Source organism: Oryx dammah, unplaced genomic scaffold, assembly GCF_014754425.2.
Source record: "Oryx dammah isolate SB20612 unplaced genomic scaffold, SCBI_Odam_1.1 HiC_scaffold_27, whole genome shotgun sequence".
Taxonomy (NCBI): Eukaryota; Metazoa; Chordata; class Mammalia; order Artiodactyla; family Bovidae; genus Oryx; species Oryx dammah.
The window spans coordinates 50,129,168-50,156,142 of record NW_024070211.1 but is presented as its reverse complement, the minus strand read 5'-3'; the positions used below and the strand labels follow the sequence as shown (position 1 = coordinate 50,156,142).

At 39.9% G+C, this 26,975-nt stretch overlaps 1 protein-coding gene across 2 annotated transcripts in view; it reads right to left on the bottom strand.

Annotated features, from left to right (window-relative positions):
- The window catches only part of ANKRD44 (ankyrin repeat domain 44), a 310,656-nt gene that overhangs the window by 59,302 nt on the left and 224,379 nt on the right, over positions 1–26,975 (bottom strand). For both annotated transcript variants that reach the window (XM_040228877.1, XM_040228878.1), the window contains exons 11-16: positions 21,764–21,846; positions 20,526–20,589; positions 18,510–18,578; positions 17,177–17,317; positions 15,271–15,351; positions 11,871–11,982 (exon numbers count right to left, since the gene is read on the bottom strand). In XM_040228877.1, the coding sequence (XP_040084811.1) occupies positions 11,871–11,982; positions 15,271–15,351; positions 17,177–17,317; positions 18,510–18,578; positions 20,526–20,589; positions 21,764–21,846 (550 nt within the window). The remainder of the gene's footprint in view (positions 1–11,870; positions 11,983–15,270; positions 15,352–17,176; positions 17,318–18,509; positions 18,579–20,525; positions 20,590–21,763; positions 21,847–26,975) is intronic.

Genomic DNA, 26,975 nt, shown 5'->3' with positions numbered 1-26,975 from the left:
GCTGCCAAGGATAAAGCATCTTTGGAGAAACAGTCTTGCTGGGAAGTTGCTCCCCCTCACCCCTGCTCAGTCCACCCCCAGCTGGGAAGGGTCACCCCTGGCAGCTGTTATCATAAGGAGAGGGAGGCCGAGCTGACAGCAGCTGTTACAAAGATAATGAACAGAGATTCCAGGAAGAGGGCTAGGCCCAAGTTAAAGGGTTTTCATGAAAATACATGAAGTCCAGGGGATGGTGTTGTGGATGGCCAATAAGGATACTTCAGAACTATAGCTGGGATGGCTTTACTCCTCACAGGGTAGGAAATACTGTAAGGTGGCTCTGCTCTCCTGACAAAAGAAGAAAATGCAAACTGCTGGTCAAGACGAGGCTTTCCAGGGAAACGGATGATGTAGACATAACCATTACTGGAATTGTCTGAGGTCCTCCTGCTTCCCTTTGACAAAGCCAGAAGACTGCTCATCTCAGTGATACTTTTGTTTGGACATCACTGTCTTGGTGGATGTGAATTCAGATGCTCTGAGACAGCTTTGTCTTTTAAAATCTGGAGCTTGCCAGTTCTCCAGACAGAAGAGCATATGGTTAAGAGCTTGGAATTTAGAGTCAGATAAACATGGATTTGAGTCCTTCTATATCACACCAGCTGTAAAACCCAGGGCATGTTACTCCCTTTCTTTGTACTTTACAATACTCACTTGTGAAATATGATTAAAAGCAGGAGTTATCTCACAGAGCTGTTGTGAGGATTAAATGAGATGACATAGGTACAGGGCCTAGCCCAATATTCTTACAATAAACATTCATTATTATGACTATTAAGAATAGGCATGGTTCTTACACTTGTCCCCCAGGAGAAAAGGCTCTGAAAGAGAATTAGGGTTTTGTTTTGTGTGAGGGACGGATTCTTTCGAGGACTGAGAGTCTGCTGACATATGTTGATCAAAGTTCCATGAAATTTGGTGCCATAAAGTTCAGAACCCACATAGGTTCCAGAAGGACCTCTGGATGGAGGTGTCTAGAAGGTCATCTGACAGATGAGCCTGGACTTTGGAGAGGACTGAGGTTAGAGATACAAAACTGCACATTTCCTGCAGGGAAACCGAGTAGGCTGGGCTATGCAATGCATCCATGTTTCCTGTGTTCTGAATAGGGTGTGGTAAGAGCTGGTGTCGTTTAAATGTTGAAAAATTTAGCATTCACAGTGGTCATGGTTAAAGCTGGTTCTTAGATTACACACACAGATAACTGAACTAGGGGCTTACTCAAAGACCATGTTTAACTAGAGGCTGGATTATCATGTGGGTTGTTCTAACACTTCTTGCCAGCTTCTCTCCATTGTTACTTATGTTTGGGGAATGCAAATTGATATTAATATCAGAAATGTAAAATAATCAAAAGCTAAATTTTCTGCAGAAAAAAATGCTATCTTTTTTTTCTGATAAGGTCAACCAAAGTCACAATGCTGGTAAAAGGGGAAATCTGAATGTGGTCTGGCTCTCGGTGCTGCACACTGGGCCAGTCTGCTGAACTACAGAAAAGTCAGGTGGCAATGTCTTTGTCATATTTTCATTCAGTTCAACGTAGTTTAGGGGATTTGCCTTGAGATGTTATCTTTGACCTCTGGATTAGAAGCCTGTTGTTTACTTTTCAAGTATTGGAGATTTTCCCGGTATCTTTCTGTTTCTGATTTTTAGTTTTACTTCACTGTGGCAGGAGAACACACTCTATATGTTTCCAATTCTTTCACTTTTATTGAGGTTTATTCTATGGTTCACGATATCATGGGCATTTTGTTGTGGGGTAGAATGGTCCATAAATGTTGATTAGATCACCTTGGCTGATTATATTACTGAGTTTTTCTATATGTTTGATGATTTTCTATCTGCTGCTACTGCCACTGCTACTGCTGCTAAGTCGCTTCAGTCATGTCCGACTCCGTGCGACCCCATAGACGGCCTCCCACCAGGCTCCTCTGTCCCTGGGATTCTCCAGGCAAGAACAATGGAGTGGGTTGCCATTTCCTTCTCCAAATCAATTGTTAAGAGAGAGGGGCTAAAGTCTCCAATTATAATTATGGATTTCTATATATCTTCTCATTTCTGTAAGTTTCTGCTTCACATAGTACGTCTGTTGTTTACTGTATATACATTTAGGGCACTTTCCTTGCATGAGTTCCACTCTTTATTGAGCTGCTTATCCTGATATCCTTTTCCTTGGACTCCAGTAGCAGCTGAACTGCCTTCCTACCCTTCTCAGACCTGCCTAATGGGTCTGTAACTACGTAGGAGGAAAAGGAGGAAGAGGGGGAGGGAGGGGGAGGATCAGTATAGCTTTGTAGATTTTGAAGAAAAAAAAATAAAGGAGAGGTTGGAATAAAAACTTGGAGTTGGTTTTGGGAAACAATCCAATCTAAAGAAAAAGTCAAGCCACAGAAAAATAATACAATTTCATTTTCTCTCTCACCTGTGGACTCTATGAAATACCTTCCTAACAGGACAGTCACCACAAAACCTACAAACTAGCATTTAAGTTTCATCACTAAGTCAAGCTCGATCATTTATAACTGCAATTAGTTTGTTCAACAATTTGGTACCCGGTAAATGCTTGGCATTACTAGAATCTATGTCTTATAAAGCTGGTATTTAAATTCACATATACTTAAAGGGTAATAGTCTCTTTTTCTTTGGATTTCAGTGGTAATCTTTCCTAAAACAACGACTCTTAAGCCTGTGACTTTGTGTTGAACCAGTGAGTCATGGGGTATAATCAAACAATAACTTTTTCCTCCCTTTCCTATACCTGGTATAATCTTTATGAGGTTACTTCTTTTCCTGCCACCTCAGATAAAATCTCCAACAAATAACAAAAAGTTCTCTGGGCACTTTAGTCTCAAACATAACTTCAGGTCAGCAAACTAAAATGTCTGTTCCCATGTATAGTAACAAACACTGGATGGTGTTTAATGCAAAGCTTCTTTCCGCCTCCCCTAGTGCGGAAGGGACAAGACCAACTTCTCTCTTTCCCAGACTATGGCTTCTCTTCCTCCATCCCCCTCTTGGCCGCTTCTGCATCCCCCAGGACTGAAGAGAAGAGAGAAAAGCAGGACGTGGAGGGGACAGGGACAATGGCCTTACTGACGGCACCCTTCTGGCAGTGATCCTCTGACTGGGTCAGATCTTTAAAACTGTCTCCTGGATGCTTACTCAGGTTCCCCAACAATTTCCCAACTTCCCTGGGTGAGAGCTCTTCTTTGCTGGTAGCTCACATTTTCCTCTCTGTCCAGGCACCCTGCATCTCCCCACACTTACAGGCAGCCCTCTTGAGTAGCATCCAGCAGAACTCCAGGCCAGCTCTGGCCCCTGGCTCACATTTGGACATGGGAAACATACTCTCTTGACCTGTCACTGGTGGGGGTAGAGTATTTCTCAATCAGAGGCCTCTTTATTTAACTTCCCAGCAAGCAAACTTAAACCAGAGCCATGCAGTCCTCTTTAGATTCATCACGTGCCAGTCCACTCAGCCCTTTACACTGTGTGGGATACATATCAGATATCCAAGCAATCTCCGTGAAACTTCTTTGGCTGGGCTTGGGATCAGGAAAAAGGATCCTTTCTCTCATGCTGTAGGGGCAGGGGAGTAGTGGGGAGATCTGAAGCACAACTATCTGCTCTCGGACCCCCAACCTCTTCAAGGGGCCAGGGGGCCACAGGGTACAAACTACTTTCTGACTTTGAAATGTGGGGGCAATGGTTCCACTGTTCTGAGTTCTTGACTGAAGGTGGAATCTGAAATTGTTCATATTAATACATCCTATGGAATGGTTCTTTCATCGGTTGCCAAATTCATTCATGGTAAAGCCAAAATTTTTTCTTTTTTTGCTCTATTACATAGAAATAAGTGGAACATTCTGTCACAATTACTGCCTATTTCAATGTTCTGAATATGGACTCATATCCAAATTCTGATTCAAAATTTGTGGCTTATATTTTTATTCATAGCAGTAAGGAGGCTGCCAACAGCATCAAGATATCTGTGCCCACCCTTCTGCTCCCTCCCTTAAAAAGAGTTCCCTATACGATTTTATGTTCCTCTTCAGCTGAATTAACTAGAAGGAAACACAAGACTAGCATTGTTGAAGTTTTCACTGCCCATTGGAAGTCTGCCTGCTGGAAGGTCATGTACACCCTCAGGTCCATCTCTTAGCAGTACTTCTGGGGACAGAAAAAAGCCATCACAGACAGGATTGGGGCTGGGGTTCAAGTTCACTGGGTTTTCATCATGTCCTCAGCTGACTGTTAAGTAGCTCTCCCCTTTTTTTTTTTTTTTTTAATTTAACCCCTCTTCTCTATCCTGTTTTCTTAGTCTTGAAAAGCTTAATTAGTCACTGCCAGTGTAAGCACTGGAGAAGGAAATGGCAACCCACTCCAGTGTTCTTGCCTGGAGAATCCCAGGGATGGGGGAGCCTGGTGGGCTTCCATTTATGGGGTCGCATAGAGTCGGACACGACTGAAGCGACTTAGCAGCAGTATAAGCACGTCTTATACAGCACCAAGTGCTAACAGTTTACTGAAACCCTGTGATAAATACAAGACACACTTAAAAGCAGCATAATTTTAGTGCTTTGTTGCCCAAGATACAATTACCTCCAGAGAATCCCAGAAACTCCTAGAATATGCATGCAGGGGCATCTGTTGCCCCTGTATACTCTTAAAGTTGAAGTTCAAATTAGCTTACAACAGTGAAAGAGGGAGAAGGTCCCAAGCCAAATTCCATGTAGAATCTTGGACTGAATTTAGTCCGAAGCCTGGCGTTTTCAAACAATCTCTCTAAATTTTTGTAGATAATTGATGTAATTATATAGGTACATATATTCTTCCATCTCAATAACAAAGCCACAAAAGTCTTTGTTTCACAGACAAATCTTCAATGTTACAAAAGAAAAATAGGATGCCCATATAAACTCACAAATTCCAAATAGGGGCATGACTCTGATTTTTCTCTCCAGAGTCGGTAAGAACACATTCCAGATAAAGAAAAAGGGAGGCACAGAGCTCTCCTTTGCCAACTCCCTTCCTCCACTCAAACATAAGTTTTATTCAGACACAAGATGCTTTCATAGCCAAGTCTCCATAACGCTTTGATATTTTGATCCCAATTGAATATGACTGATCACAGCTCTCAGCATACATTTGTGGGCAGATTTTTGCTTGCACACACAGTACATATATCTTTGATCAAGACCAGCTGAAAACACTGGCCTAAGTAGGCAGACTTGGCAGAACACTGAACCTTGGCTATTCTATTAAGGCTAAGGGTTCACCCTACTTTCTAGAAGTATTTTGCTCATGGAATGAATTCAATATAACTTTCTATAAGGAAAATAGAATGAAAACAACTAAAATAATATCTGCTCCTTTTTGACTATAGCAAAAGAGACTGAACACAAAGTATGGTTTATAAACTCGAGCTTATGATCATACACATGAACCATAAACCATGAATGCCAAGTAAACACAAAGTGTCAGAGTCAAATAAAATACACATTAAATTTAATGATATGAATTTAATGATATGCATAATCACAGAAATTGCTCTCTGGGAAGACAGGCAAAAGAGAAATTTTACCAACCTGACAACTCAGCTGATTCTGATGGCCACCCATCCTTTTTAATCCTACTCCATCCCCAAAGGACAAAGGCCGTACTAGGGAAGGCCCAGGACCACAAATACTCATTTATTCTCTCCACTCCTTCCACAGGCCACAAACATAGGCTAGGAAGTGTGACCTAAAGAAAGGTCTCCCTGGAACTCCCTGCTGCTCCAGTGGTTACAACTCCACACTTGCACTGGAGGGAGCACAGGTTTGATCCCTCATTGGGGAGCTAAGACCCTGCAAGTCTTCTGGCATGGCCAAGGGGGGAAAAAAACCCCAAACAAATGAAAAGGAAGATCTCCCTGCATAATTCTTGCTCAGAGGCTCAAAGAAGCCATTAAGAGCTTCCTGAAACATGTCTTTCCTTGTCATAATTCTAGCATCTAACACAGCAGATTCAACTTGTAAAACAGATAAGCTCCCAGGTGCATGAGACGAGGGAGAAAAGAGGCATGGCGGTGGTGAGTCTTAGAAATGTACCTCCTAGGGAATGCTAGTTAAGTGGCTTGCTTTCCTAACATCTAGAACTCAAAGAAATGGGAGCTTTAAGGAATATGAAGGCATCTTGCTAGTGAGAAAGTTAAAGTTAGAAAAGATGTCCTTCAAAAAGTCCACTTATTGTTCAAAAATAGGCCTTACTTTCATCACAAGGAAAAAACATATTTTCCTTCTTTCTTATCTATATGAGATGACGGAGGCTAACTAAGTTTATTATGGTATTCATTTCACTACATATGTAAGTCAACTCACTATGCTGTACACACTAAAGTATACAGTGCTGCATGTCAAGTAGGTATACAATTGCCAAGAATCATTATCACTTTGCAAATCACATAGTGTTGATCTAATGAAGGAGATAATTTCACTATCATATAGAAATTGTGAAACTTTCTGTAGACAGAAAATCTTTTCACTGGATAACGGAAACAATGGTCCTGAAATGACTTCCTGAAAAATGAAAATAACACGCAATATATTATTTACATAGAAATGAGGTGTTACAGGGTAATCATTCTCCAAGTTACTACATAATGAGATTAAAGATGAACTCATCAAGGTACTTTTCAGTTCAGTTCAGTTGCTCAGTCATGTCCAAATCTTTGCAACCCCATGGACCGCAGCCCTCCAGGCCTCCTTGTCCATCAACAACTCTGGGAGCCTACCCAAACTCATGTCCATTGAGTCGGTGATGCCATCCAACCATCTCATCCTCTGTCGTCCCCTTCTCCTCCTGCCCTCAATCGTTCCCAGCATCAGGGTCTTTTCTAATGAGTCAGCTCTTCGCATCAGGTGGCCAAAGTATTGGAGTTTCAGCCTTAACATCAATCTTTCCAATGAACACTCAGGACTGATCTCCTTTAGGATGGACTGGTTAGATCTCCTTGCAGTCCAAGGGACTCTCAAGAGTCTTCTCCAACACCACAGTTCAAAAGCATCAACTCTTTGGTACTCAGCTTTCTTTATAGTTCAACTCTCACATCCATACATGACCACTGGAAAAACCATAGCCTTGATTAGACAGACCTTTGTTGGCAAAGTAATGTCTCTGCTTTTGAATATGCTGTCTAGGTTGGTCATAACTTTTCTTCCAAGGAGTAAGCGTCTTTTAATTTCATGGCTGCAGTCACCATCTGCAGTGATTTTGGAGCCCCCAAAAATAAAGTCAGTTGCTGTTTCCACTGTTTCCCCATCTATTTGCCATGAAGTGATGATGCCATGATCTTTGTTTTCTGAATGTTGAGCTTTAAGCCAACTTTTTCACTCTCCTCTTTCACTTTCATCAAAAGGTTCTTTAGTTATTCTTCACCTTCTGTCATAAGGGTGGTGTCATCTGCATATCTGAGGTTATTGATATTCTCCCAGTAATCTTGATTCCAGCTTGTGCTTCATCCCATCCAGAATTTCTCATGATGTACTCTGCATATAAGTTAAATAAGCAGGGTGACAATATACAGTCTGACGTACTCCTTTTCCTATTTGGAACCAGTCGGTTGTTCCATGTCCAGTTCTAACTGTTGTTTCCTGACCTGCATACATATTTCTCAAGAGGCAGGTCAGGTGGTCTGGTATTCCCATCTCTTGAAAAATTTTCCACAGTTTGTTGTGATCCACACAGTCAAAGGCTTTGGCGTAGTCAATAAAGCAGAAATAGATGTGGTTTTTTTGGGAATCTCTTGCTTTTTTGATGACCCAGTGGATGTTGGCAATTTGATCTATGGTTCCTCTGTCTTTTCTAAAACCAGCTTGAACATCTGGAATTTCACAGTTCACATATTGCTGAAGCCTGGCTTAGAGAATTTTGAGCATTACTTTACCAGTGTGTGAGATGAGTGCAACTGTGCAGTAGTTTGAGCATTCTTTAGCATTGCCTTTCTTTGGGATTGGAATGAAAACTGACCTTTTTCAGTTCTTTGGCCACTGCTGAGTTTTCCATATTTGCTGGCATATTGAGTGCAGCACTTTCACAGCATCATCTTTTAGAATTTGAAATAACTCAACTGGAATTCCATCACTCCTACTTGCTTTGTTTGGAGTGATGCTTCCTAAGGCCCACTTGACTTCACATTCCAGGATGTCTGGCTCTAGGTGAGTGATCACACCATCGTGATTATCTGGGTCATGAAGATCTTTTTTTTTGTACAGTTCTTCTGTGTATTCTTGCCACCTCTTTTTAATATCTTCTGCTTCTGTTAGGTCCATACCATCTCTGTCTTTATTGAGCCCATCTTTGCATGAAATGTTACCTTGGTATCTCTTATTTTCTTTTTCTAGCCTTTCCCATTCCACTGTTTTCCTCTATTTCTTTGCACTGATCACTGAGGAAGGCTTTCTTATCTCTCCTTGTTATTCTTTGGAACTCTGCATTCAAATGGGTATATCTTTCCTTTTCTCCTTTGCTTTTTGCTTCACTTCTTTTCAAAGCTATTTTTAAGACCTCCTCAGACAGCCGTTTTGATTTTTTGCATTTCTTTTTCTTGGGGAAGGTCTTGATCCCTGTCTCCTGTACAATGTCACGAACCTCCATCCATAGTTCTTTAAAATAGCACAAAGTACTTTAAAATAGCACAAACTATCAAGATTATAATAACAAACTCTGAAATAAAAGTTCATATGTCCAACAAAGATAGTTTTCATAGAGAAAACCAATGAAAGGCAGCTATGTGTTGAGCACACTTTGGAGTGCAGGTTCATATGAATAGTTACAGTAGTAAACCTTTATTCTGCCACTGATTAACACACACATACACTTTGAGAGGAGCCTTTCTTTTGTGGGATCTAAAATATCCTATTTGCTGACAGGTCTAGATCAACTTCTATGACTGGTATTAGAAGGAAGAAGTGATACTGCCTTAAGTCCTACCAAGATTTTGCCCTATGTCAAAAAGCCTTGGGTGGTGGTAGAGCTTTGACCAACAATGTAGGAAAAAAAAAAAATTTAAATCAAGGTTCCTGACCATGGCCCCATTTTCTCCACTGACCAGAGCTATGACTTTGGACAACCCAGTAAATCCCCTGTGATTTGCTCACAGTTTGCTCACTGCAGCCATGAAATTAAAAGACGCTATGCCTTGGAAGAAAAGTTATGACAACCTAGATAGCATATTCAAAAGCAGAGACATTACTTTGCCAACAAAGGTCCGTCTAGTCAAGGCTATGGTTTTTCCTGTGGTCATGTAAGGATGTGAGAGTTGGACTGTGAAGAAAGCTGAGCGTCGAAGAATTGATGCTTTTGAACTGTGGTGTTGGAGAAGACTCTTGAGAGTCCCTTGGACTGCAAGGATATCCAACCAGTCCATTCTGAAGGAGATCAGCCCTGGGTGTTCTTTGGAAGGAATGATGCTGAAGCTGAAACTCCAGTACTTTGGCCACCTCTTGCGAAGAGTGGACTCACTGGAAAAGACTCTGATGCTGGGAGGAATTAGGGGCAGGAGGAGAAGGGGACAACAGAGGATGAGATGGATGGATGGCATCACTGACTCGATGGACGTGAGTCTGAGTGAACTCCAGGTGTTGGTGATGGACAGGGAGGCCTGGCGTGCTGCGATTCATGGGTTCGCAAAGAGTTGGACATGACTGAGCGACTGAACTGAACTGAAGATAAGAGGTTGCCCCTTGGCCACTTAGGAGTCTACTTTAAATTCAATTTAATTTAGAAATTAATCGGAATCACTGGCTTCCTACATCTTCCTATGGAACTGGGTGGTTTTAAAATATGTCCACAAATTCTCTGATACTCCTCCCTTTGGAAGGTGGAGTCAATGCTTCACCTCTCTGGATTTTGTGACTGTGGCAATGAACAAATTCAACAAAACATGAACTTCAAGGCTAAACCATTAAAAGTAATACAGTCTCTTCCTTTCACTTGCTAGAACTCTTGCTCACACTCTCTCCTAGGGCAGACGCCTTGGGCAACGTGAGCACCATGTAAAACATCCACTTGTTCTGGAAACACCATGCTAGAGAAAACCACATGTAGAGAGAGAAAGGCCAAGAAACGTCAACAACTTGAACCTTCCTACCCAGGTGATTGAGAAGTGAGAAAAGAAGCCTTTGAAATTATGCCAGCCCCAGACACCTTCTGTAACCTCACAGGATATTAACTAGAACTGCTCAGCTAAGTCACATGTGAATTCCTGACCAGAAACAGAGAGAATAAGTGATAAATGTTGTTTTAAGCCACTAACTTTTTAGGGTGATTTGTTACGCAGACACAGTAACTGGAAAAGGAATAATGATAGAATTAAACTGGAGAGAAAAAAAAAATGCCACTTCCGAAGTCAAGCAAGGAAATCTTTAGCTTCCAGAAGAACCTCAGAAAAAGAAGAGGTTCGCAAGAGGTGGAAATCTGCAGGGAAGATGAAGACAGGTAAAATTCACCAATAAATAACACAAAAGTCAACAGCAGAATAATCACCTCTTCATTTCCAAACTGGGTGGTCTTCATGAACACTTTCCCACAATCACAGTTAACAGAAATGTAGTAAGAATGACCTTAAGTGGAACCATCTGAAACCAGCAGCAAGGCCAAAGGTAAAGGACCTTGCTGTGGCATCTTTGAGTCATTTCCATGTAGGAGCTCACACTATTGCTCTCAGGCTTTCTGCCTTATGCCTTTCTCAATAAACTGTGCAGTTGATGAGGGGCAAGTATTTCCCTAAACATATTTCAAATAACTCTGAAAAGTAGAACTTCTCCTTCAAAAGGACAAGGGAGAGAGATGGAGTCCAGTAAGGAAGGTGACACCTATCACTGGGTCAGAAAGTGAATCTGGGATATCCCATGTTTCCTGGTGAGGCTGAACCAAGGGTGATGATCAGAAGATGCCAAATGGTAGCCTGCAGGCAGGATTCAGCCGCAAACACATATTTTTTTCTTTCTAGCCCACCCAGTGTTTTCCAAACAGGAAATTCCACATAAAAAGCCTAGATCTGTAGTTTCTCCCAAAACATGGGAATTCTAGCAAACCTGGGTTTGCAGTACCACCTGGCTTCCGTCAGCTACTGCTGACTAGCTGTTTCTCCCCTTAAACAGACCTTCCCTCTCTATTTGTCACATTTCCCACCACCCCCTATTATTCCATACGTGGGTTCACTTCACTTGTTTATTTTATATTTTCATCCCTGTAGACATCTGAGTTTGCATCTGGTAACCTATACCAACAGAGGAATTTCGGACTCCAAATCAAGTGTTTCTTGATCACTATAGGTTTGAAATGTGGGCTGATTTAAAAATTCAGTAAATTCTGCGGTTACACTCTTGCCAGTTTCTTTCCCTAAACTATAGATGTGGGACTATGACAAACCCACATGCCTAATGGTTATGTAAGTCATCTTATGACACTGTTATCAAATACTGGGGTGCTAAGCGTGACTCTGGAAATATATACTAAGCTTCTTTGATACATCCAAATTATCTTCAAAATAGAAACTATGTCTGTACCAGAGTCTAACATTCCTAGTCCAAGTTAATGCGGAAAAGAATCAATTGTTAGTTAGCTCTGAGATTAGAATGGGAATAAATGGAACAAAGAGAGCTGCATATTATGAAGGGAAACAATTTAATCACTTGCCAAAAAATTGCCTGATCAATTTAATCCAGGTGATTTCTAGTGGGGGCTGAATTAGGCAGTAAGGGTCTTCATTGAGAGATTCAGACCAGCATTTTCAGGCATGGGTGTATGTGTGTGTATGTCAGAGAAAACAAATCAAAACAGCTCACCAATTCCAGACACTGTCTGTGGCCATAGGCAGCAGCATAATGTATGCTACTGTAGCCTTCTTTGTCCCGGATAGATGGATTTGCATCATGTTGAAGCAGAAATTCTAGACATCTGTAAGTATAAAGATGAGATGTTATTTCAGAAAACATCCCTAGACCAAAAGGGATAATCAATATTAATGTTCTCCTACTGTGAATGTGCCACAAAGAGCTTTGTGAATTGAAGTGTTTCTTTAAAGATACTACAGCAATTAGGGGTTAAATATTGGATGTTTTATGTGTATTTTGTGCATCTATCTTTATCTCAGCTTAAAATAGCCATTCTAGAATTCAGGAAAGGCTTTAGGAACTAGAAGTGAAAGTTGCTCAGTCGTGTCTGACTCTTTGTGACCCCGTGGACTATACAGTCCATGGAGTTCTCCAGGCCAGAATACTGGAGTGGGTTGCCGTTCCCTTCTCCAGGGGATCTTCCCAACCCAGGGATGAAACCTGGGTCTCCTGAATTGTAGGCAGATGCTTTGCCTGCTGAGCCACCAGAGAAGCCTAGGAACTAGAGGGAGGAACTTAGGAACTAGAAGATAATTAAATATTTTTCCCCTTTTCATCTTAAGGTACAGGACCGGCTTGTCATCATGATTACTAAATAATAAGTTTTAGAGCTCCATGTTCAAAAGATAAGTTTTCAGCTTAATAAAGAAGTAGTCAAGGCACTGCAAAGGGATAAACCTCAAGAAGTGGGTTTATTTTTTAACCTTGCTATTGGAGATTCTGAGATCAAAAGGTTGGAAAATGAAAGTTTAAAAGAGTAAGAAAACAATAACAGAAAAGAATCTAAGAATAGCCAAATCAATAAAAAGACGTAAGGACTGGGCCAACATTTTAAAAATATAAAAGATGAATTCAGTCACCACCTCTGAAGAAAGAGGCTGACACTGTACCACTAGGAATACAGACTAGAGTAAAATGATAAATAATAAATTTTAAAAGCTTTTTCTGACACAGTTGTAACTTTTCTGGAAAAAACAAATCTCTGGAATAGGTCAGAGGAAGGAGTGTAGTACTGCTTTTGCTGAAGAGCCAGGACATGAGGGACGTGATATGTTCTACTCAGGGCCTGCTGCAAATGGGACAGCCCTGCTGGTCAAAGAGGGAAGAGCCAGACAGGGAGCACTGCGATATATTATTTATATCAGCTATATTTCTTGACACAGGGACAAACATGTCCTCTACAAGGCCAGGCTTGTTCAAATTCATACTCAAATCAAAATCGCAAGATTCTAAATAGAAGCTTGTATATTAAATAAGACCTCCCAATAGAAAATTTCTATAGTTTACTCAGAAACCTTAAAATGACATTATCTATCTATCAGTATAAGGCAAAAGGAGTAAATAAATCACACACAGAGACAGATATTAAAACAGACATTTTAATTTTTAGAAAACTTGATGAAAGAGAAATTTTTAAAACTAAATACCTACATGCCACATGGTTCATCCATAAAATGCTCTGTAATAAATCAACCTATTATTGGAGACCTGATATATCATGCTGTATTTGGTGATTTGTACCTTAAAAGGAAGTCTTTTTTTTTTTAATTTTCATAATGAAATGCCCATAGACTGAATCCCAGGTGTGACTCATTTTAAACTGAATTTGGCTCTTGAAATAAAATCACTCAATAGGGATAGCTTTCTTGTGGACACACAATCCCCAGCTTCTGAAAGGATTATATTCTAAAAAATCAGTGGATAAATTTAACATGTAATTTGGAAAACACTGGGAATTACACCCAAAGAGCTATTTAAGGCAGAACATAGCTGAACTATAACTGTCAACTCTGCTGTGCTTAGTCACTCAGTCATGTTTAATTCTTTGCGACCCCATGGACTGTAGCCTACCAGGCTCCTCTGTCCATGGAAATTCTCCAGGCAAGAATACTGGTGTGGGTGGCCATGCCCTCCTCCAGGGAATCTACCCAACCCAAGGATCGAACCCAGGTCCCCCGCATTGCAGGCAGATTCTCTACCATGTAAGCCACTAGGGAAGCCCATAACTGCCAACAGTACTATTAGAAATAACAACAGTATTATAGAATGTGAATATTCTCCACATTTTTCCTAAGGGAAATGAAATCCACTTTTACCTGGGAATGCTTGTCTTTTTCACCACCTAAGGCCCTGAACTAGTAATTATGGCACCTAAGCCAGAAAATCAAGAGATATGCATTAGATCAAGGGTGTATTTGCACAAGGAAGTAGCCTTTTATTGCATGAAAGAGCTCCCTAGTAGGCTGGTCCCTGCATTCTCCTGCTTCTCCTGCTCCATCCCTCTCTACCAGCTGGAAGAGGGCTGCTCTGGCCCAGCGTAAGCTTGCATTTCACTGGAGAAGGAAGCATTTGCTGAGGTAGCTTAAAATTTTACAGTCTTTGAATATTATTACTTTAATTTTGGAATATTAGGGCAAAACTGTGGTCATTCTGTTCTACTTACAGCTTTGTTTCCTGTGCCCACCCCAGTCACAGACAAAGTTAAGTCCCTACAACTTGCACTGGGGCCTTGCAAGTAAGGGACTGAGTGCAAACTCTTAGAGCACTACATCCCCTGCTCTCACAGGGGCAGGACACACAATGTGGGCACTGGGCATTCACGTGTTCATTCATGTAACAAAGAGCTGTTGACTGCCAGCTACACACCGGGCACTGTGCCGGGTACAGCACAACCTTCTCGCCACGACTTCCAGTCCAGGAAGGACTCTCAGAGGGTGAAACATTAGAGCTTCCCAGGTATCAACAGTCCTGGGTGCTGGCACTCACTTCATCATAGTAACAGCTGAGTCTCTGTCAAGACACCAGAAAGGGGCAGGCAGGATGAAGGGGACAGAGCAGCTGTCTGCAGCTGGGGAGGGTGCCATTTGTAAGCCGGTGAGAGTATCGGAGAGGGAGGGGAGAGTACAGCTGGTGTATTTTACACTGACATCTCAAAACATGTATTTATAGAATCTGCTCAACAGTCATCCCCAGGTCACAAAAGGAGCGCCTGAGGCCCTCAGAGGAGGCTTTACTATGTCCCCTGAAGCACATGACACACGGAAGAATCAGAAATGATATTTAAGACACTCGGTTCTAAAAACTGCTGCCCAATCACAGTGATGATCGCTGCAACGGTTTCAATTTTAGAAAGAGTGTGTATCTTTAGAAGAGTATGTTTCTGGTATGAAAACAGCCTATTTGAAGGATATATTAAAAGAACAGTTTCTTCTTCATCAAAGGCAAGACCACATCACTTCCTCAAGACCCCAAGGGAGACCCCAAAATAGTAAAGCTGGCCTACGTGGCAACCTAGAGCAGCAGACAAAGCATCAGTAACCACACCTTGTGCTTAAGCTGAGAAGAAACTTACAATGCAGCTTCCTTTTCCTTCAGCTCTCTGGCTCTTTCAAGTTCTTCCGAATTTTCATGGGCGTTTCCTAAGATAGTCTTACTTCTCAGCAAAGGGAAACAAAAAAAAATTACAATTAGTGGCAAAGTTGCTAATGATTTTGGTACAATTTACATCTTAAGAATTGCCCCCCAACCCCAAAGAAGCAAGCACTACTAATTTTTCATGGAGGATATACATGGTTCTCTCCAAGTGCATCCAGTAAATCTTTTCTCTCCTAAGGAATCCAGTTAAGAACATGGTACTCCTAAAACTTCCACCAAGGTATCAATGATTAAGGCAGCAATCATGCTGCCCACTCTTCCATAAATTTTCTAAACTCCCCAGGGAAAGAGAAAGTGATTTAGCTTAAAATTCCCTGACACCTACCATATTCCTTGCTGCCTCCTTGTCAGTTGAGCATCCTATTTATCCAGGAATGGGTTCCTAAGCACCCCTCATCTACCAGAGAAATTCTGCACCATCTAGGATTCCTATTCTAGATCTTAACAGATGAAGGGTACTTATTCCTCATTCTATTCCAAGTGAATAGCACAGAGCCTGACACATAATGCATGTTCAATAAATGTTTGTTGAATTAAGAACATGTGGCTGCGGGACCCTGAGGCTACATCAGACTTGTCAGTATTATATGAAGGAAAAAAAGCAGTACTGTTTTCCAAACTGGAAATATGGATCATGATCTATGACTGAATTATAAAATCAATTTAGTGGGTTGAAGTCAGTAGGTTTTTTAAATGAAATAGAAGATATCAAAATGGATCATACATAGCAAAAGTAAATAAGGTTTATGAAATCTTTTTTCCATTTTCCATACATATATATAAAACATATATACATGAGTCTGTATATTGGATCGTGATGTAAAGTGAATGTCAGTCACTCAGTTGTGTCTGATTCTTTGTGACCCTGTGGACTTTGGCCCACCAGGCTCCTCTGTCCATGGGTTTTCCCAGGCAAGAATATTGGAGTGAGTAGCCATTCCCTTCTCCATGGAATCTTCCCAATCCAGGGACTGAACCTCAGTCTCCTGCATTGCAGGTGGATTCTTTCTTTACCTTCTGAGCCACCAGGGAAGCCTGGTGTGTAGGTAATTATCTAGTATGTTTGAAAGCCATTGCTCTACAAGAAAGGGAGTTAGCACTGACCATATAACTCCACACATCCATATAACTCAACAGTTCTCCGAACAGGATCACCAAAAAGTATTCCTATGAAGGAGGGCCTGATCCTCAAGTCTTTGAGAACGATATCATAAGCTGTGGGCATCTCTCCCACCTTTTCCCCTAGAACTGGTTCATTTATTTTTGCTTTCCATTCCAAGCCACCTAGAATCCAAACATGATCTGGGCAACCAACTTCCTGTCTTCCAGCTTCCGAAAGAGCATTCATGCCCAGGTTTGAAAAATGTCTATTTTAAAAAATAAAATATTGATGCTGTATTTGAAGACTATTGGGATTATGCATAGGTGGATATTTTTTACATGACATATTTATTAGCAAATGTAAGTTTTACAGCAAATAAAGCATGTAAGTGATGATGATGAAAACCATAGTATACGACAAAATAAATTGTGACAGATTTTGAGTGAACTGAAAACCTGAACTTGACAGTTCCTCTTGGCATTCAATGCAAAGAACAGAGAGGAGATGCAATTGTGCAGTGACATGTACTAATCAAATGTAAAGAGAGCAGAATGGGAAACCCGGGGTTAGGGAGGAACCAATTCAAACTCCTCGAGTCTGGATAAGAGGGATTCTTCATTCACAGTCTCGGTGGGGCAGTATGAAGAAAACTCAGCAAGCCCTCCCTCTTCCATCTCCCCCTCTTCCCACCCCCGAAGAAACAGGACAAGGCTGTTTTTACTTTCTGTCCATGTCCGATGCTGCAGCATAGTGCAAAGCGGTGCGGCCCCAGTCATCAGTTTCATTCACACTGGCCCCTGTGGTCACTAATGTCTCAATACAGTGGAAATGGCAATTTGCAGCTGCATAGTGCAGAGGAGTCCTGAAAAACAAACAGCAGTTTATTCTATCAGTCTGGAAAACAGATCTCCATCATCAGCACCAGCACAGACAGCAGTATTTGTAGGGGTGTGGAAAGATCTTGGGCCCTGAGTGTGGAGGCCAAGACATACGCTTTTCTCCGGCATATCTTATATGTTAGAACGAAGGCTGAAAAGATGGTGGCTTAGACAGGCCACCCACTTGTGGATCTCCTTTCTTTCCATCCCAAGGGCCTATCCTGGTTCCCATCTACATGACTGCTCATGACTGCTCCTCTGGGCTCTTGCAATACCATCCAGACTGGCCTCCTTTGCCCTAACCCAACCTCCATGTAACTTTCAGCTGCCATGAATGAAGAACTGGATTTTCTAAGGTCCAATACCTACGTATATAATCCTGTACCAAAACCTTCAGTTCTCCCTAGTGAACAAAGCCTTGATTTTTTAGTTTGAAATTGAAGACCTTCCCAAGCTGGCCCTGGTCCATCTTTATAAAGTATCTCTCTTCCCAAAATGCTGTTTCCAAACCGATTAAACTCAGGTTTTTTTGATCATGTCATCATTTCCTCTACCTTCCTCATATTGTTTACTGGTACTGGTTCCCTGTACCAGCTAGTACTACAGCACAACTTAGCTATGCAAAGGACAAGCAAGAAAAGTTCTAAACCATCCCAATAACCAGAGGGATTATGGGTGGTATGTGTATGAGTGTGTGTATTTCATGTTTAAAATGTGTCTAAAATTTATCCCCAAATGAAATGTTCAACAAATATAATAAACAGCTCCAGATCTTGTGACGAAATTCTGTCCTGGAAGGGCTAAAGTGCTCTACTTTGCTATACAGAGAAGTTTCTCAACTATATCCATGTGGAGGATTACATATTTTATATATGTAAACGTTTTTATATAATATCTATAAAGTAGGCAATCTCCCACATGGGTATAGTTATTTATATCGGAAGGAGCAGAACAATTGGCGCTTCTAAACAGAAGCTGGGAAAGGAGACCCTTTCCTTGTGGCCTGTGCCTGCTTTGCTGGTGTTTCACTTTGCTATAAAAAGGGATTTCCTTCTGAGGATGGAATCTCCCCAGCTAGCTTCCCTGTTTACCATTTCAACATAACACGATTTCCAGATGGACTGCTCCCCACTCCTTTTATTTAGGCACTTGAAGCAGAGTTCCCTGTTCACATACCTCCCACACTTGTCCTTTTTATGGAAATCTGCTCCACTGCTTTGCAAGAGTTTTATACATTCCACATTACTAGAAAGACAGGGAAAGCATTGTTAAGATGGTAGAGGTCAATTGCTGGGCTGTCTTCAGAAAGAGCTCTTTTCTGCAGAGTGTATGCACAGATGAAATGAGGACACTAACTTTAAATTCTGCTAACACAAAAATAACCTAACACATTAGGGTAACGTCATATCATAAGAATCTAAAGTTCCTACAATTCCTTTTTCAAAGCTAATATATCAATGCATTACAGAGCTTGATGGAACATTTTCAATTCCATGACTAAAGAATTTAATGATTATTACATGATGAAAACTTTCAGTGATGGTTTCATCATTTATCCTAAAATTCTCTTTCAAAACCATCAAGAGTTTATGAAACAACTCCTTAAACCTATAATAATTTCATGTCACTTTTAAACAATGAGCCAGAATGGATGAGCATTACCTTTTATCACAGCAGAATGAATTCACTATAACCATTTTCGACCCAGACTCTCCTTAACGGAAAATAAACCAGCTGCATTTCCCTGTCTTGGTAATCTAGGTAAATGAATGTGTAGAACCAAGGCCGAAAATGATGTAATGGAGCGTAGTGATCTTCCAGCTTCTTTGTCATTTGCAGAAGCAATAAATCATGTTTAGTAGAGAGAAAAGGACCCATTGAAGTGAATTTTCCTATTGAAGGGCATAGAGCTAAATATTAATCCTAATAGGAGTTTCAGACATGAATCCAGAATGGCTTGTTGCCACTTTCTGTACAGGTCTGATGTTTTTCAAAATGGAGGCATAAAAGGAGACATTCATCTATCATTGTTCCAAACTTGGGATGATAAGAAGTAGCTTAGGATTTACTACTTTATTATCATTTAAATAAGAAAGATGATCTCATTAATGATAAGTATAAGCAGGGCTGTCCCTGCCCCATATCCACCCTTTACAGTCACCTTTCTCAAAGAACTAACTGCTTAAATCATAAAACTGAAAAACTTTCTGAGACCATTATGTGTATAACATGTCAATTGATATAAAACACCTGTCTCTTCCTGAATGAAGCCAAAGGATCAAAGGCAGACAGATCCATGTTGTATGGATCAGGAAGGATGATCCTGAGGGAGGGATGGGGTGAGGATAAGGAGATTCTTTTTAAAAACATATATATATATATATAAATTTTGAAAATAAAACTAAATACAAGACTTTGGAAGGGACCTGTACAAATAAGGGGTCCTAAAGCTTCACAGTCAATCCACCTCTGTTAAATAGGTAATGCCTTTGGTCATATACAGATTATACATGGAGCACTGCTGTTCCCTAAAGACTAGGAAAATGATTAAGAACCAGCACCATACCCAAACGAGGCCATCTGAGGGGAGCCATGTTTGGTCAATGCATGGTCATATATCAACAATGCATTAATCATAGTCTTAATCTAACCACTGATATGAAAAAGAGTATCTCATGAAAAATTCTCTTTACAACTTAAAAAAATAGGCAAGGATTAAATTACTTCTTGCTTATCCTTTGAGTTTTCTGGACTTTTGCTCACATTTAATCATTATTTGAACTTAAAAATAAGTTTTGAGATAGGACTAAAATGTCTTTAAATGAACATGGATTAACTCAACCTTGGATTTCCTTGATCATTAACTCTCCTTCTAGTAACAAAAGACAAAAAATTTAGGAACAAATCTCAAATTATTTTCTTTTGGTGGAAGAGGTACCAAGTATTTACATATTCTGTAGGTTACAAACAAGAGAAAAAATATTTCCTTTATGAGATGGGCTAATGATGTTTCTTTGGAAAAACAAACACATGAGCAATCTGGAAATTCAATGTATGATATTTGGTATTGGTAGAAACACTTCTTACCCATTTTATTAAAGAAGTTGCCTCTGATTCACAGACGACTTAAGTCAATTAAGATGCACTGGTAATTAGGCCATGAGAAAACAACTAAAATTGCTAACTACTCACCCTCCTGCAGCAGCAGCATGAAGGCACGTTCTTCCAAATTTATCTGGGGTGTCTATTTCAAAGCCTGCAGACAGCACGTGCTCATTACTAAACAAGGATACTATGCTATACTTTTGTCCTAGTTAAACCACAAGAAACATTGCAGAGACAGAAAAAATCAGTTAGTAGAAAAACCAGAATGCAAGCCATTGTAGTCAGAAAGAGGTTGTCATGGAAACGAATGGTAACTGCTCAAGCTTGGCAATTTTATAGGAAGAACCGTGAAGTCAAGAAGAATTTATTTTCACATTCAGCCCTGGGTGAACTGCAGCCCCATATTTCAATCCCAGGATAAAAATTTATGAAACCAATTTGAGATAAGTAGGGCAATAGACAGGCAGACAGAACACATGGAGAAAACATGGAAGGCAAAGGAGTAATCATAACATGCTAGAAGAGATATTTTCTTAAGCGTATTATTAGCTTACAGTTGGTGTAAGATTTGGGAAACGTGCTTTCATGCAGGGGTTATTTTTAAACATGCCAAAAGCAGTGAAAGCAGAATCAACCATAAGTAAAGAACTTAAAGGAATAAAAAAAGCCTCTGGGATATCTGCTGAATTAATTCATAAAACAATCTTTGCCTTGCAGATCTCTATCACCTTTGAAAGCCAGGAACTTCTTAATACATGGAGGTTGTCAGAATCATTGATAAGAAAGATTAGCAAAGCTCCAAACCAGAAAGAATTTCTTGGTTCCAAACAGGCCCGCATTAAAAAAATAAAAATAAAACCTAGTTGGAGGGATATCAACCACAGGGATTTTTCAGAGCCCACGGAGCGGGATGGTAATTTAACATTTCTACTATTAAAAGGTAGGGGATTTGGCCTTTTTTCTTTGTTGAAGAATATGAAATGTTACATCACCAATTTAAACCTCAAAGATGTCTTCTCCTACGACAAACTTCCTGTAAGCTATGGCCATCCCTGCCTGCCTCCCACTCTGGATCACTGGAGTTCTAACTTGATAAACAGACAAGACTCTCACTCTGGGGCAGAATACTGACGTTCAGACAGTTTCAACACCATGAGCTGCTGGAAGCTGTCACATGCAGGTAGCTGTGGACACAGCTCATCCTGCCAATCAGATCATGAATGACATGGAGCACAGGCAGCCACGCATTCTGACCAGACACCTGAAGCTACACGGCTCATTTACAGGACAGATTAAGCGTCATCTGTGGTAATGGAGTTACTTACCCGATGACAGTAACTTTCTGCAGCAGTCAGAGTGAGCATTGAGGGCAGCTAAATGTAAGGGGAACATGCTATGGATTCCACACCTGAGGAAGAAAAAAACAGAGCAGCTCACGATTATAGATCTCCCGATACATGCAGAAGGGGGTGACCTTTCTAGAAGGTCTCTGATGAAAATTAAATCCATAAGACCTTGCTTAGGGACTCCCGGCTGAAATAATTATGCAATCATTTCTACTTTAAAATAATAAAATCCTGGACTTAAACCACAGTGAAAAATCCCATAACAATAGAAAAATATATTTTTTAAGAAAACATTTCACATAAACAGTGACTCAGCATTTAAAATTAATTTCTCTTTTATTCTTTCAGCTTAGCAATTTTATGTATCATTCACATTCATTCATTCATCTATTCAACACTTTATAAGCATCAGATACTTTGCTAAGTGCTGGAGAAAACAAGACAAGAAGCTGACAAACTCTCAACTTTGAAAAGCAACTTGTTTTATTCCTTGAGTTGATAAACAAATATTTATTGTTGATCTACTATGTATTATCTCTTTGCTAAGAGTTAGTAATGGCTGTATTATTAGAAATAAAATTTTGGATGAGAATAAAAACTAATGTTTACCTTTGACAAGTGAAACTTCATCTTTCTGGTATCCTTTTATATTGCACATTTACCCACATAAGAAAACCAGTCATGAAATAGTTAACTTTAACCTTACATATATTTCATAAATCTAGCAATTTTCCCTAACAGTAGTACAGAAAGAATCCAGAATAGGACTTCTTAGACTGACCCCTACCATAACATTGTCCCTGGAACAATCCTCTGAGGGACAGGCAGCCTTCTGACGGCAGTGCTTTCTGCCCTTAGAATTAAAGCCTCCCACTCCTGCCCATCACCTCTCCTCAAACAAGGACCCAAAGTTCTGTGCTGACTCATAATTAAAAACACACAGCATCATCAGGTAGTTCTATGTACTTGAAAGCATGTTAGTGATCTTGTCTCATAACATCTCATTTCATTAAGACAATATATTTCAGATTTTTTAAATCCACAGCATAACATAAGGAGTACAGGCTGTCTATATTTACAGCTGCAACACGAGACATCTAAGTTTCTTCCCTGTCACAAAGTGGCCCATTTCCACATTCTATATTGAATAAAAAACACATATGACTTGAATTTGCTAAGCTTAAGATAGATGAATTTTATTTTCTATATAGAAAGTTATTATGATGTGCATGAATTTGTGAAAGTATATATATGTTCACAGATAATTCATGGTATTTGGCATTCTGCAAAATCTGAGTCTGCCAGCAATTAACCACCTCCCTCTTTTCATGAAAACTTCTATTTATTGATGTTTTTGTTCAGTCTTCCCTCTGTTCATTTTCCTTTCCCTATATGGAGATTTCCAACCCACTGTATATAATAGCTGGCATCCATCAAGGGATGCAATTTGCCCGTCTTCTGGGCAGTGTCTTGTGGAGGAGAACTGCTTGTAATTGCCTCTCTCATCATTTACAAAAAAAAATTTCTGAAAAGCAATTGCATCAGTGACAACCTTGATGCTCATGAAAAGGAAGAGGGAGTTGGGGGATGGGAAAGAAGCTTTTCATTTGTGCTATGTATATGTTCCCTTCTGATGCCAATGAAACATACTAATTTTTTTTAATGCATAACCTATTTTAAAAGGTCTTTACTAAATGGAACTTAAAGCTAATAAGATTTTACCTAACCATTTTATCTGTTTTGAGGAGTTAAGGCAAAAATCTATAATTAAACATTGCTGGATGCTTGCAAGAAGAAAATGGACAGAACATTTTCTAGAATCATTGTGAATTCCTGTAAGAACATGACTAAATCAAGGAGTAGATTTTTAAAGATTTCTTTGAGTCTTCCTCATTCTTTATATGTCCATGCATGTGTGTGTAAAAATATAAATATTTTAATAATATCAACATACATACATAAGTATACACATAATATTTATGATATAGTTTATATAGGTACATAAATTAGTTACCTTTATATTAAACAATACAAGCAAATGACTTAGGGAAAATAGTATCAAACTATAATAAAACAATTAAGAAAAACATAAAAAGTATAAAAGTTTAATAGACTCAGTGTTATAACATATTCCATAAACTTCACTATTAATACTTCTAACCAAACTTAACATTTAACCCCATTGTCTTTAGATAATTCACCACACTCTATATTAGCTAATAATTTCATTTTTTTCCTGCAGTTACTTATACAACTGAGAAGGCAAGGAAGGCAGAACTCCAAAAGGCCTAGGAAAAATTCTCTTTCATAAAATCCACAAACAATAAATGCTGAAGAGGCTGTGGAGAAAAGGGAGCCCTCTTGCACTGTTGGTAGGAAATGTAAATTGATACAGCCACTATGGAAGACAGTATGGAGATTCCTTAAAAAAACTAGGAATAAAACTACCATATGACCCAGCAATCCCACTACTAGGCATATACCCTGAGGAAACCAAAATTGAAAAGACACATGTACCCCAGTATTCATTGCAGCACTATTTACAATAGCTAGGACATGGAAGCAACCTAGATGTCCATCAACAAATGAATATATAAAAAGGTGAGGTACATATATACAAGGGAATATTACTTAACCATAAAAATGAACACATTTGAGTCAGTCCTAATGAGGTAGGTAAATCTAGACCCTATTACACAGAGTGAAGTAAATCAATGAGAGAAACAAATATTGTATATTAACGCATATATATGGAATCTAGAAAGATGGTACCGATGAACCTATCTGCAGGGCAGCAATGAAGATGCAGACATAGAGAACAGACTTATGGACACAGGTGGGGTGGGGGGAAGGTGACGGTGGGACAAACAGAGACAGCAGCATGGAAATATGTACACTACCATATGTAAAACCAGCAATGGGAATTTGCGATATGACTCAGGGAACTCAAACCAGGGCTCTGTAATAACCTAGAGGGGTGAGAAGGAGAGGGAGGCGGGAGGGAGGTTCAAGAGGGAGGGACATATGTATACCAATGGCTGATTCATGTTGATGTATGGCAGAAACCAACACAGTACTGTAAACCGATTATCCTTCAGTTAAAAATAAGTTTTAAAAAACATAAACAACAAGGACCTACTGCATAGCACAGGAAACTATATTCAACCTATAATGGAAAAATTCTGAAAAAAAAAATATAACTGAATCACTCTGCTGTACACCAAAACCACGGTAAATCAACTCTACTTCAATAAATTCTTTTTAATGAAAAAATATCCTCTTTGATATATTCCATAGTTAACAAAAAGTCACCACCTCAATGTAGCAAATACATTAATCTAGACTCAAGTACTAGTACTGGTATTCAAACGACTATGATGTGCCAGTTCAAATAGAAAAATTAAGTATCAGGTGAAGATGGCAAGCAAATAAAAATAGAACTCAGAATTTCTGAATCACTTCAGAAGTGATTCATGCATTACAAATAAAATTTCTCCTTTATTGTTATGAAATAAGACTGCTTATAAAGAAAGGATCCTAAAACCTTAGCAAGAAACTTAGGATTTGACTGTCCTAGTCAAATGAGAAACATCGCTCTGACTTCATCAGATATACAGCAAGGAAGATCAAGAAATAAAGATGTCAGATAACACTAAACTTAACAGTGCATAAATTACAGGAAAGGGAAGACCAATTCCAGTTAATCTGCTACATTTATTTGACCAGTCATAAAATTAATGGAACACATTTGTATTAGCTATTTCTAATTTAGCTGTTAGCTGGGGTCTCCTACCCAGTTATTTCAGAATAAATGAGGCCAGAATAAATTGCACAGAGCCATCAGAGGTGAGGACAGGGCTTTTGCACCATTAGACTATCAGTTCTTTTAAGTTTCCTCCTTGGCTCAGGAGGACATGGCTGTCCCTTTCCATATCCAGGCCTTTCTAGAACCTTCCCTTAGGCCATATGTTTAAAAAAAAAAAAAAAACACTGTGGTTAAGGTGACGGGGTGAGAACCTTTGGGTTTCAGTCCTAACTTTTCCATGTGCTAGCTATTTGGACTTTGGAAAGTACATAATGGCTCCCTCACCTGGAAAATAAAGATAATAAAGGTGTCAATCTTATAGAGCAATTGGAAGGACTAAGTGAGATAATGAACATAAAGTGTTAAATAGGATATCTGGCCCATGGTTCCATTGCCATTATTATTAGCTTAGCTGGATAATCAGCAGTCTGTGAGTTTTGAGGTTGTAATAAGGTTGTACTTCCTTAAAAGCCAAGAATGAAATGTGACCAACTAGCATTTCTGCCTTCTTTCTGTGTTTCAAAATTCTTACAGATGAACCTATTTGCAGTGCAGGAATAGAGATGCAGACGTAGAGAATGGGCATGTGCAGGTGGTGGGGGAGAGGGGGGATCAACTGAGAGGGGACTGACATATATTCACTACTGTGTGTGAAATACATAGCTAGTGGGAACCTGCAGTACAGTGCAGGGAGATCAGCTCGGTGCCCTGTGGTGACTGAGATGGATGGGCCTGGGGATCAGGGCAGGGGCGGGATGGGAGGTCCAAGAGGGAAGTGGTACATGTTCACACGTAGGTGATTCACTTCATTGCACAACAGAAACTAACGTTAACACTGCAAAGCAACTATACCCCATTAAAAAAAAATCCTTTATAATACTCATCTCTCAACCCTCCCAGGAAAGGTAGGATTGGTTTAGTTTTACCCACCAGGTAGGTGAGACAAAAATATTGATGATTTTTGATCATCAAATGATTTTATGATACTTATTCAAGTGATCAATGTTAGTCATTTCAGTTGCATCCAACTCTTTGTGACCCCATGGACTGTAGCCCACCAGGCTCCTCTGTCCATGGGGATTCTCCAGGCAAGAACACTGGAGTGGGTAGCCATTCCCTTCTCCAGGGGATCTTTCTGACCCAGGGGTTGAACTCAGGTCTCCTGCATTTCAGGCAGATGCTTTACCGTCTGAGCCACCAGGGAAGCCCAAGTCAAGTGATCAAACTATAAAATAAATTTCTTATTAATTTTAATCTATGTCATTCCAAGTATTTATCGTGCACCACTAAGTTACAGGGACTTGGCCTTACTGACAAAAATCAAGCCTGGTCCTTGCTGTTTACAATCTGCAGACATTTTCAGAGGTTCCTTTTGGATCAAAGTCC